Consider the following 12,323-nt stretch of genomic DNA (forward strand, 5'->3'; position numbering starts at 1 on the left):
GGCACAACCAACTCCTTCCATCCTGTGCCACCTCCTCATACACTCAGCAGCTCCCAAGCACCAGCTTCTCCCTTCTCCCCACCAGGAAAGAAGAGGCCAAGCCTCTGAATGAATAAATGTCATGTTCACATGGAAGACAACATAGACAATACCAAACATCTCCTAAAACAATACAGCCTCTGCCAGCGGAAGGATGCCCAGCGCCACCCTCGCCAGCCTAGTACAAACCAGCGTCTTCAATAGTGACACACACAAACCCCACGGGCCAAACAAAGCCACCGTCATTTTCCTGCCCAGTAGCATCTGTAAACAAAAAGAAAACATCATTTGTTGACCCCAAACATATAAAAATACTATAACAAAATGAAATACAAATATATATTAGAATCTGTAAGTATTCTGTATAAAGAGATACTTTAGCGGTTAGCGTACAGCAAGAACAGAAACACAATACAACCAAGCCCTGGGTGGGCCACAGGCAAAATGAGACGCATCCCAGCTCCTCTGTATGGCAGAGGAGCTCCCATGGAGAGGGCGTTTGTGGCAGAAACACATCCCCGTGGTGGTGGAGATGCCCTGGATGCCAGCGGTGAGCAGGGATGGTGACAGCACCTGCAGTGCTGGGTGTATCCAGTGGAGGTGCCTGGAGCCCGGCCACAGCTGGCAGTGCAGACCTGAAGCCAAAGTGCTGGAGTGGTGTGATGGAGAGACCCAGGACTGCAGCTCTGGGATGAGTCTGTCCGCCAGGGTGGTGTTTCACTGTCCAGCCACGTGCCGTGTCCCAGGGTGGGCCCCTACTATCCCTGGCCCCCACAGTTGTAGAGGTGATGCTGCTGTGGATGTTGGGTGTGTGCAGTACCCTGGCAGGAGCTCCCTGTGTGCCCCTGCTCCCACACCAGCTCAGCACATGCCCTGGCATTGTGGGCTTTGGAGAGATGCTGGGTATGGGCACTTGAGTCCAAGAGCTGGTGGGTCCTACCCTGGAAGTGGCTCCAGGCTTGCAGGTTCTTCAGCCTCTTCAACTTGGCATGCACAAGACTGAGTCCCCAGTGATGGGCATGACAAACCCACACCCCAGCTGTCCCAGCAGCCTCCTGCTCCTGGATCAGAGGGACATGGGGCACCTTCACCCAGCTGCAGGCTTGCTCCCTTAGGACACAGCCTGGAAAAAAGGGATTCCTGTGCTGCCCTCACAGCTCCCACCTCTCAGCAGAGCTACCTGGCTGAGCCAGGGGTATTTGGGGCCCTCTCCACAGGAATGGCACAGTGCTGTCCCCCATTCAGTGTGCCTGGCACTGCCCTGGTCCTGCTCAATCAGTGTGGCCCGGATGTAACCACAGTGGGTTGGACCTATGCGTGCCCATGCACTGCAGAGCCAGCCAGCATGTAAAGACCAGGGGTGTCACCTGAGGGTCAGGCTGGGGCCACAGAGCTGGGGACATTATCTGGGGTACTCTGGGCTCCAGCACCCTGAAGGGAGAGAGACCAGGACTGGAAACCATATCTGGCCTCACCAGGACTGGAGGACAGTCACACAGCCCACTGCAAGCCATGGCTTGCCATAGATCACAAGGCTCTGCCATGTCAGGCCTCCCTCCTCTCCCAGGTGTTGGAAAAGCCCCCAGATCACTGGGCTGATGCAAGGAACAGGGCTGCCAGGAAGGGGACTCAGCCAGGATGCAGGCACTGCCCTCCATGGCTATGGGGCCTCACTGACAGGAGGCAGAGTGCCACAGGGAGAGGACAGGGCAGCTGGGCAGGGTGCCCACTCCATATCCACACATCTGTGTAGTTCTTAAAAAAATTCTCTATCTACACATTTGCTTTGTTTGTGGGTTTTTTTTCCTTTTTTTCTTTTTTTTTTTTTTTTTTTTTCTTTTTTTCTGTTTCCTTCCCAATCTTCTAGATGCACCAGCTCTACCCTCCACCAGGCTCCTCATATGCAGCTGCAGTTCGGAACACCCAGAGAGCAGCACCATGCCCACAGCATAAAGTGAGGTCCTTGGCTCGGGGGGGGTCTCCCCGCCAGCCCCCCGGCTCTGCAGGGCCGGTGGCTGCTCACAGGCACTGGCTGCAGCCACACTTGCTGGGCTTCTCCACCTCCTCCACGAAGGTTGCACCGTTGCTGCACTCAAAGGCATATTTCCTGCGCCGGAGCCGCAGCCCAGTGCAGCAGCTGGCGTCAGCACCACCGCAGGTCCCCCGGCATTCCACCCAGGCCACCGGCCGCGTCGTCTGGCAGATGGCATAGCCCCGCTGCACCTGGTGGTAGTCCCGCACCGGCTCCCCGCGGCACTCCGGCTCTGTGGGACAGCAATGGTCAGCTCAGTGATGGGGCGTGGGGCTGCCTTCTCTGGACACCCACCTCCTCAGCACCTACCCTGGTCACAGAGGGCTCCGGTGTAGCCATCGTGGCACTCGCAGGTGGGCTGGCCACCTGGGGTGAGGTGGCAATGGCCATGGACGCAGGGCTGGTGGCGGCAGGGGTCGGGTGGTTCGGCAGGCTGGTTGCAGAGCGCACCCTGGTAGCCCTCATGGCACTGGCAGCTGTAGGAGAGGGCGTCAAGGGGCAGGCACAGCCCGTGCACACACCTGTGGGCACACAGTCATGTCAGGACCAGGTGGCACAGAGTGGCACCAGCACACACAACCCACCAGCACCGAGCATGGCGAGGCTCAGCACCAGCCTCGTGTACAGTATTGCACTGCGACTGGTACGGCACTGCCTGGTACAGCACAGCCATCATGGCACAGCACAGGAGTGGCTCTGGCACGGCACCAGCACAGAACAGCCTGGCACAGCTCAATGCTAGTGGCATGGCAGGGCTTGTGACACGGCACCACTGATGGGACTGACACCACAGCACCAGGACCCGGTCACAGGGCAGGACGGGTGGGAGGCACGGGCAGGGCAGACAATGGGGTCAGGGCACTCACTTGTGCCCCTGGCAGGGACCACCGCGGGGCTGGTCACAGTGGGGCCCGTCCCAGCCAGGTTCGCAGTGGCAGACGGGGCCCTGGGCACCCGAGGGCTGGCAGATGCCGTGCAGGCAGTAGAGCTTGCGGCAGGGCTCACAGCCCGGCACCACCCCTGGCGTCATCCGCGTCTTGGTGAAGTCCTGCAGCTCATTGTTGATGTAGAGGTTACGGATGCATCCATGGAAGCTGGTGCCATTGAGGAGCTGCCAGAGGCGGAAGGCAGCCGAGTTGACATCCACAGGCATTCCTGGGGAGAGGAGGACTATCAGCATACCCGGATGTCCCCCATGCCCTCCATCACCCAGTCCCTGTCCTACCTCCCACGTAGAGGGGAGCCTCACTGTTCAGCGTGTACTGCTTGCCCGAGTTGTCCATGGTCATGGGGCTGCCCCCATCGATGGACAGGTTCACCATCTGGTCGAAGGTCACCAGCTCCACGGTGTGGAACTGCCCGTCATTGATGGTCTCAGCACTGGCAGGGATGGCTGGGTCACCAGGGACGCCCCCAGGCCGAAGCTATGGGGGTGGAGGTCCCCAGTAAGTGGAGAAGGGGTGCCAGGTACCTGTAGATGGCTGAGCTGGGGTGGGTGCCAGGGTCATAGCTGACCCTCACATGGCCCTGGTACAGCTCCACAGCCATGTGGTCGCTGTCACCATTGTACAGCAGGATGCCATTGCCTTCAGCCGTGGAGACCTGCCAGAGAGAGAGGTGGGAGCCCACATCCCTGGGGCAGACCCCCAGTGCCATCCCTCAATGCCCCCACACCCCCCCAGCCCTCACCTGAAGAGTGATATTAGCCCGGGGCCAGTCTTGCAGGTCGGTGAACTGCAGGTACGTGTCACGGTCCACAAAATTGACGCTCAGCAGCTTCTCACATTTGGGGCCGCCGAAGCCAGGCAGGCACTGGCACAGGGCACGGGCACCCCGCTCCACACATGGGGCCCCGTTCTGGCATTCAGCTCGCTCACAGAGGCCAGCCTGGCCAGCGGTGTGGGGCGGCATCTCGCAGAGCTGGCCACTGTGGGGCCAAGGGTGCTGCTGGGCTGGGGGCTGAGAAAGAGCCCTACACCCTGCCCAATGCCCCATAGGGCTCTGACAGCACACCCTTGATTTGGGGTCCCTGGGGAGGCTCTCCCAGACACTGGCATCAGAGGGATGCCTGGGAGGGATGGAGGGAGGGATGGACAGATGGACAGTGGACGGAAGCACAGACAGACTAACTTGGTAGCCAGGACTTGTCCCTTCCACACAGTGACACGTAACTACCCCCACTACCCCAGGTGTCCCATGCCTTCCTGGTGGTACCTGTAGCCCTCGGTGCAGAGGCAGGAGTAGCCATTCACCTCATCCAGACAGCGGGCGTTGTTCTGGCACCGGTGGTCCTGGCAGTCATCGAAGTCCTCGCTGCAGTTGCTCCCCACATAGCCGGGTGCACACTCACACCTGAGGCAGGCAGGGGGCTCGAGGCTGCCCCTTCCTTCCCCCTTGTATTGCTGGATACCTGCTCCTCCCCTTGTAACCCACCTCTCCATGTCTCCCTCATTGCAGTCCCCAAAAAGCAAATCTACCCATCCCCAGACAGTCATAAAATGTGGTTTGGAGAGGAGGGGGCTCACCTGGGCCCCTGGCTGGTGGAGATGCAGGTAGAGTCATGCTGGCAGGGGTTGAGCTCGTCTGAGCAGAAATTGAGTGGCTGCTCACAGAATTCCCCTACAAGGCAGAAGAGGGGTGCCCAGCAGCTCCAGGACCAGAGGAGCAGCCCCAGTCCCCACGGAGCAGACTCTGCTCCAGACAGGGAGCTGCCAAGCCCACAGCTTTCACCCCATGGGCACAGGGGTCTCCTCTCCTGGAGGCAGCACCTGCCTGAGCCAGGCACTGAGGGCATCCCAGGCTGTGGGGGTTCAGCTGAGTGTACCCAAACTCAAGACAGCTGAGCCCAGAGGCTGTGGCTATGGGCATTGAGACAGCAGGCAGAGCAGCTATTTAGCCCTCCTGGGTGGGTAGAAGCACTGGGCACATTCCCACGCCAGGTCTGTGGCATTTGGAGATGGCTAGCCCCCACTCCAGGTACCTGTGTAGTGGGCAGGACAAAGGCAGGTGTAGTTGGTGGCACTGGGCACACAGGAGCCCCCATTCTCGCAGCTGTGCTCCTTGCAGGGGTTGCTGGTGGTGTGGCAGCTCAGGCCCTCGAAGCCCACTGGGCACAGGCACCTGCCACAGGGCCGGGGCAGTGTCAAGGAGGAAAACAAAATGGAACATTTAAGGGTGGCTCCCCCAAATTCCCAGCACAGGACCTTGGCAAAGAGCTGGGTTTGGTGTCCTCCTGCCGAACACTGGGCACAGGGGTGGGTGGCAGCACAGCCTGCCTGAGGATGCTGTGTTGCCACGACAACCAGCTGAGAGGCCTCTCAGCACAGGGAGGGGCTGCACAGCCCACCTCCTCACCCCCAGCCTGACAACTATTTTCAGCTCCTAACTGCAGCCTGATTCCCAGAATGGCCTAAAGCGTTCAGGGTTGTGTGAGGGCAAGGCAGCCCCTCAGGGAACAGCAGTGACTCCAGGACCCCAGCAACCAGTCCCAGTCCCAAACCCCCCCATCTCCCCCTGCCTGCTGCGGTGCTGGTACCCTCCTCTCCCCCACAGACCTCAGCCTAGGAGCCTTTTGGGCTGGGGGGCATGGGGAAATGGAGTCAGACAACATGAGCTGCAGCTCCCATGTAAGTGCAATATCCCAGCTATGTGCCCAAGGGAGCGTGCAGGAAGCAAAGAAGTATCAGAACTTCCCTCCACGGGATGTCAGGATTCCATGCTACTGCCCAAACACCCACCTTTCATGGGTTCCTGTCCAGCACTCACCTGAACCCAGCTCCTTCTCCCTCCTGAGGCTGGCAGGTCCCCCCGTTGGCACAGGGGTTGGAGGAGCAGCCACTCAGTGCCACCTCGCAGTCCCTGCCCTGGGGAAGGATGGAAAGGTGGGAGCGAGGAGGGTGCCACAGCAGCTGCCCAGCTCTCCCCATCCCACTCAGCAGGATGCTGTGGCACACAGGGAGGGTAGGTGGTCCCAGAGGCAGCAAGCCCCAGGGGCATGGCTCTGCTCCCTTGCCCTCTGCAGGGACATGTCCCCATGCACTGGGGACCCCTGGGACCAGGGTACCTTGTAGCCACTGGGGCAAGTGCAGCGGTAGGAGCCAAGGGGGTCATTGTGGCAGGTGCCCTGGTTCTGACAGGGGCTGGAGAGGCAGGGGTTGCACTTGGCCTGGACGCTCAGGGCAGGTGGGCCTGTGGGATGGGAGGCACGGAGATGATCGTCAGTGTGAGAAGTGACAGGGACGTCTCCTTTTGTGAGCACCGAGGTGGGGGCAGAGCCTCTGGTGTTGCTGGGAGCAGAGCCTGTCCAAGGGGTTTTGCAGTGGGACAGCCACAGGTTTGCTCAGTCACCAGGGATGTGCCACCAGTCAGGTAAGAGGATGGAAACAATCTGGTCCTCCTCCTCAACAAGGCAGCTCAACAGAAAATCCTGGAGCCAGCCAGACTCACAAAGCATTGCTCTGCTGGGTGCCCAGAGGAGGGTATGGATAGACAGCATGGGCACATCTCACCTTGGCACTCAAATTTCTTGGCAGGGGTGGTGAGCAGCAGCTTTCCTTCCATGTCAGGGGGCCCAGCGCAGCGAGCAATGCCTGGCTCCTTGTACCCCGTCTTGACCCAGCTGGAGAGCCAGCGCAGGTTGCAGCTGCAGTACAGGGGGTTGGCCCCGATGGCTCTGCACAAGGAGAAGGGCAAAATTGCACCTGCTGCCACACAGAGGGAATTGGGCACAACTCTGTCACTTGACTGGGATGCCACATGGTGGGCAAACCAGTGCTCCTCCATTTCTGGACCCACCAGAGGTGCTGCCCACAATGGGAGGACTGGGACACACAGCCACGCTGTCCAGTTAGACCACCCTGCTGCCAGACCCACAGCAGTGCTCCGTGCTCTGCCCTGGGGCTCTGCTCCACAGCAGAGAAGGGTACAGAAGTAGTGGATGATGTGGGAGGTGAAGGGCCTGGATGTCTCTGAATCCTCCTTGAATGCAAAGGTCAGCAGCAATGGAGGGCTGGTGTGACCAACATGTGACAAAAGAAGGAGATGGCAGCCCAGAGGGCAGGCAGTAGGGACAACAGATCTGCTGGGGCTGACTAACCTGGTCCTACAGCACCTGCAGCACCAGCTGTGACACACCTCAGCCTGTGGGAACTGGCAGTGCCAGCCATCTGCAGTGAAGGTGCACAGCCAAGGGAAACTGGAGCAGAGCAAGCAGTGTTGCTTCCCAAAAAACAAGGAGGCCACCACTGGGTATCAGGCTGCTCTTTTCAGACTGAAGCAACAGCCAGGAGCAGGCAGCTGGGAACAGCTTAGTTAGGAGACAGGGAGGGGACCAAAAACTGTGAGCAAAGTTAAACCCCGGCCCTGGGTGGTGGGTATAGGGCAGTACTCCTGGGGTGCATGCTCACTCAAAGAGGGTTGAAACACCACCACTGGCAGGATTCTTGGTAACAGACTTGGGGGCTGCTGCAGGGAAGTGCACTGGCAGAAGGCTAACAACATACTGGCGTGTGTCACAGCAGCCCCTGCCAACACACAGCTGGGACACTACTTTGCATGGCTTCACCTACGTCTTGGGAGACCACAGAGATCTAGTGGGTGGGAAAGGACCCCCCACATCCACCTAAGACCATAGGGACATCCCAGCAGCACTGGGAGACTCAGCTGCACACCTGGATCTGAGCCTGAGCATGAGCAGCAGGTCACAGCACTATCCAACAAATGATGGTGGCAGGTACCAGCCCAGAGAAGAGGGCAGAAGGCAGCTCTCACCCTCCAGGGGAGCCAAGCTCAGCCCAGTAGTTTTTAAGGATCTATGGAGCCTGCATCCAGCCCTGAGCCCTGAGGAGTGAGAGGAGATACTCACAGGTGGGACAGGGAGGTGACATCGGCAAAGATGCCCTCAGGGAGGCTGGAAATGTCATTGCCATGGAGAGACCTGCAGAGAACAGAAGGTCCTGCAATGCCCATGGCTCCAAGGCGGGCAAAGGACTGTGGCCCCATCCCAAAGGCCCAGGTGTGGGTGGCAGAGCTGGACCCCACCACACTGTCAGTGTTGCAAATGCACCATCTGTTCTGGGAGCAGATGAACCTTCCTGTGCTCCTTCTGCAGCCCCTACCCTGCCCACATGCACGCACCCAGCTCTAGGTGGGCACAGGGGACACAGGGACATGGGCAGCAGCACAGAAGGGAGCAAGCAGGGCGGTGAGCAGGGCTAAGGCAGCTACTTACAGCAGCCGCAGGGAGCGGAGGCCCTCGAAGGCCAGCGGAGGGATGCACTGCAGGGAGTTGTAGCTGAGGATCCTGTGGGAGGGAAGCAGGCAACACAGCTGTGTGTGCTGCAAGAAACCCACCCTGGGCTACACGCTGCGCCTGCATGAGCTCCCTCTCAAACCACAGCTTCACCCAGGCATGGGTGGAGACTCTGCTATGCCCAGCACCCCCAGTCTTCAGGGTCCCCTAGAACAGCCCGCACAGCCCCGCTGGGCTGCAGCCCGGTGTGGCTCGCAGGGACCTCACTTACAGGGTGGTGAGCTGGCTCATGTTGGTGAAGGAGGAGTTGCTCAGGGAGCTGATCTTGTTGTTGCTCAGATCGCTGGAAAACAGAAACCCCAGGGCTTGGAGCCAGCTGGGCCCTGTCCCCTGTCACTGCTCCCCTGCCTGCTCAGCTGCAATGGGGTGCAAACAGCACAGCACAGCCGCCAAGGGAACAGCAGGGCTGTCACGGAGGGCGATGGCAGCAATGCCACTTGTCCCTCTTCTATTCCATGCCTGGCCCCAGGTGGTGAGCAGCCAGAGGCTGAGCATCGCTGCCAGTCCAGCGTGTTCCAGAGCAGAGGGGGACACAGAGGGATGTCAGGGGTCCCCTCACACTGCCAGACCCCTCCTCAGCATCACACACCATGGAGACACAGCCCCTGCCCCCATCCACAAATTCCAGCAGTGCCTCCAGCTGCATGGGCTCCTGCTCCTGGCTACTTACACAAGCTGAAGATACTTGAAGGTAGAGAGCTGCCCCGGGACCTGAGTGAACTGGTTTCCGTCCAGGTAGCTGCAAGGGAGAACAAAAGCACCTCGGGGTGACTGAGAAGCAGGAGATCCCTCCCTCCTCCCCCTCTTTCTCCTGTGCACCACTATGGACTTCAGGCTGCAAGAAGCATCTCCAGCATCACCCCCCTCCTGCATCCAGGGCCTGAGTGGCTCTCGGGACTCCTGGGCTGGCAGGGGAGCTAATGTGTGAGTGCATGAGCACACCTGGGTTTGCAGGCATGTCCCTGGGGACACTCTCCCAGCAGCCTGTGTGCAGGCACAGCGTGTACACATGCGATGGGAGCGTGGGAGGCTGTAACCGTTCCCAAGGCATGTGTGAGAATGTGAGAGATGGCGCAGCATGCAGAGAGAGGCGGAGTGTGCAAGACAGTGGAGGGGGCTGCGGGGGTGGTGTGCATATATATATATATGTGTGTGTCCAACCAATGCCTGCACTCCCTGCACACAGGACTTGCTGCCATCCCTCATCCCAGATGGGTACAGAGCCCCTTTCACAGCAGTGGACATCACAGAGCCTGCACATCCAGCTCGGGCATGGCTGCAGGGATATCTCCCTGACACCCACACTGATGGGTGATGACCACAGGCAGACCACATCCCATTGCCCATGTGCTTGAGGCTGATGCTGCCAAGGCATCCCTGCAGCTGTCGTGAGAGGGGATGGCAAAGACAGGGTGCCCCTGTCCCTGCTGCTGATGGCAGGCTCCTGGGAACCACAGGGCCCTGAGCTGCATGGCTGTGCCGGGACCACAGCTGCAGGGGCTGGTTGTCCCTCACTGTCCCCTCCCAAGGGCCATAGACAAGGATCTCAGCTGCTGGGTGACAACACCTCTTGCACAATACCCTTGACAGCCCTGAATAGTCAGAGATTCTTGCTGAGCCATTTGCTGGTGTTGGGACTGGACAGGATACCTTGGATGGGTGGGATCCTAATCCCACTAGCAGGCCAGGATGGGGGTGTGGGGAGGAGCCCAGGAGTGTCTGCCCTGACACCTGCAACCCCACAGCAGAGGCCCCTCACCCAGAGCAGTAAAGGCTGAGGGAGGGTTAGGGGGAGAGCTTGGATACTCGCCCACTACTCACAGTTCTGTGACATTCTTGGGGATCCCTTTGGGCAGGGCCTTGAGGTGCTTGTTGCTGCAGCGAACAACCGTGTCGAGGCAGGTGCATTCCTGAGGGCACTGAGGCCGGGGGATGCAGGTGGTCTCCTCTTTACCTGCACCAGGCATAGAAAGCCACCTAGTCACCAGGTCCAGCCCTTGGGCATTGTGTGAGGCCAGGTTCAATGCCTTGTGCCTGCCTAGGATGGGTCCCCTCCCATGCCAACCATCCTCCTCCCCTTCCCCCAAAGCAAGGTGCTGCAGGCAACAGCAGTCAGGAGTCAGCAGTGCAGGAACTGCTCCTGCACCCAGAAATCCCCTGCCCCAATGGTGTGCATACAACCAGTCAGCTCAAGGCTGCTGATTTTCACCATTTTCATGCAAAAGCGTGGTCACAGGGACAACACAGATAAGGGCATACAAGAAGAAGCTCAGCCCTGAAAATCTTCCTGAAACCACCTCCTTCACCTTTTTCCCAGACACAGGTTAGATAGAGTAGAGCCTATGCTGAGCAGCCAGAGGAGCTGGCATTGCTCCCCTTCCCTGCCATGATGCAGGAATCCTGTGGGAAAGGCATCCTTGGGACAACCGTACGCTATCTCGCACTGTTAGGAAAGGCGCAGGATGCAACCCTTCAGTTTTTGATGTGGTGGAGGAGGCAAAGCAGAAGAAAGGATGATTTGTTTGTAAATATTTTCCAGAGGGCTCAAAAGCTGCTCTAAATTTTTTTGAAAATATATAAAAAGAGGTTTTTCTCCCCACACACACTCCCCGTCTGCTCCATCTGCCCACCGCCAGCTCCGGTGCATGTGCAAGGCTGAGAAGGGAAGGCAGGAAGGAGCAGGATGAATCCCAGTGTGCTTTGCCTACACACCTGCTCCTGTCAGCACCCAGGGCACAGCGTTTGCCAGCACCTACATACAAGAGCCCCAAGGTGCAATGGGTGCAAACTCCTCTTCTGGCCTCAGAGTGGGTATCTGAGTGCCCAAGGGCTGGATACCAGGAAGGGAAACTTTTGTATCATTAGGGGAGAACGTTCATGGCTATCACGGCTCATGATAGCCCCCTGAGCTATCACCTTGCCACAGTCATGTGCTGGCAGCAAGGATGGTGCTGGGACAAGGAGCACGGTGTCATCCTGGGAGGAGCAGCCTGGTCTCCCCTCACCCTTGGTGCTGCAGGGCCCATGAGTTACCTTCCTCACACCTGAAGTCAGGGAAAGCCACATCCTGGAGCGGGATCTGCCGGAGGAAGTCAGGGTTTTGGCACCGAGGGTTCCCTGTCACGATCTTCCTCTTGCGCAGCCAGTCCCCCAGCCAGGCCAGCTGGCAGTTGCAGTTGAAGGGGTTGGCGAGCAGGTTCCTGCACACGGGAAGGAGCACAAGGGCAGCACCTGAACAGCCACCAAGGAGACCTGCAGCCCTCTGATGCAAGGCAGGCAGGCTGGGGGCATCCCCCAGGGCCCAGGACATACAGGGTGGAGAGGGACTGCAGCGTGTCGAAGGCGCCTGGTGCAATCGTGCTGATCTGGTTGTCGTACAGGGAGAGCAGGCGGACGTTGCGCAGCCCTGTGAAGCTGTCGTTGTGGATGCAGCTGATGCGGTTGTTCCTCAGCATCCTGCAGAGGGAAAAGAACAAGGGCACCTACAACACAGGCAGGCACCAGGGGGGAAACCCAACTCTAGCAGTGCTCAGGCTGTGCCCACCTCAGTGCTGGGCAGCAGAATGAGCCTGATCAAGTCCCTGAGGAGCAAAAACCTGCCCCCCTAGCAGTGTTTACAGCCAGCTGGTGGGAAAGGCATGCTGAGCTTGCCCTGCAGGGAGGCGAGGAGTAAGGACATCCTCATCGGGATGTGCAGGGAGGAGAGGGGACTCACAGTGTCCTCAGCCCGTCCAGGCCCCTGAACATGCCACTCCGCACAGACTCCAGCTGGTTGACGGTGAGGTGCAGCTCGTTGACAGAGGATGCCCCCTCAAACGCCCCATCCTCAATCTCTGACACCTTGTTGTTGCTGAGGTTGCTGTGAAGAGGGAAAAGCAGGCTGGGATGAGGGCTCTGCCTTAACCTCATCCTGAACTCTGCCTCCCCGGATCCCACTAAGCA

The 12,323-nt window shown here is 59.2% G+C and overlaps 1 protein-coding gene across 6 annotated transcripts in view; it reads right to left on the reverse strand.

Annotated features, from left to right (window-relative positions):
• Positions 1 to 105: 105 nt before the first annotated feature.
• The window catches only part of SLIT1 (slit guidance ligand 1), a 58,661-nt gene continuing 46,443 nt past the window's right edge, over positions 106 to 12,323 (reverse strand). For all 6 annotated transcript variants that reach the window (XM_086901279.1, XM_086901283.1, XM_086901281.1 and 3 more), the window contains 20 exons: positions 12,097 to 12,240; positions 11,694 to 11,837; positions 11,415 to 11,581; positions 10,203 to 10,335; positions 9,052 to 9,120; positions 8,593 to 8,664; positions 8,301 to 8,372; positions 7,935 to 8,006; positions 6,580 to 6,743; positions 6,135 to 6,259; positions 5,837 to 5,934; positions 5,052 to 5,191; positions 4,597 to 4,690; positions 4,286 to 4,423; positions 3,761 to 3,998; positions 3,543 to 3,673; positions 3,297 to 3,451; positions 2,938 to 3,226; positions 2,381 to 2,592; positions 106 to 2,303 (listed from right to left, as the gene is read on the reverse strand). In XM_086901279.1, coding sequence (XP_086757405.1) covers positions 2,059 to 2,303; positions 2,381 to 2,592; positions 2,938 to 3,226; positions 3,297 to 3,451; positions 3,543 to 3,673; positions 3,761 to 3,998; positions 4,286 to 4,423; positions 4,597 to 4,690; positions 5,052 to 5,191; positions 5,837 to 5,934; positions 6,135 to 6,259; positions 6,580 to 6,743; positions 7,935 to 8,006; positions 8,301 to 8,372; positions 8,593 to 8,664; positions 9,052 to 9,120; positions 10,203 to 10,335; positions 11,415 to 11,581; positions 11,694 to 11,837; positions 12,097 to 12,240 — 2,902 coding nt within the window. In that variant the 3' untranslated portion in view covers positions 106 to 2,058. The remainder of the gene's footprint in view (positions 2,304 to 2,380; positions 2,593 to 2,937; positions 3,227 to 3,296; positions 3,452 to 3,542; positions 3,674 to 3,760; positions 3,999 to 4,285; positions 4,424 to 4,596; positions 4,691 to 5,051; positions 5,192 to 5,836; positions 5,935 to 6,134; positions 6,260 to 6,579; positions 6,744 to 7,934; positions 8,007 to 8,300; positions 8,373 to 8,592; positions 8,665 to 9,051; positions 9,121 to 10,202; positions 10,336 to 11,414; positions 11,582 to 11,693; positions 11,838 to 12,096; positions 12,241 to 12,323) is intronic.

The sequence above is a fragment of the Cyanistes caeruleus genome, chromosome 8 (genome assembly GCF_971803275.1).
Source record: "Cyanistes caeruleus chromosome 8, bCyaCae1.hap1.1, whole genome shotgun sequence".
NCBI lineage: Eukaryota > Metazoa > Chordata > Aves > Passeriformes > Paridae > Cyanistes > Cyanistes caeruleus.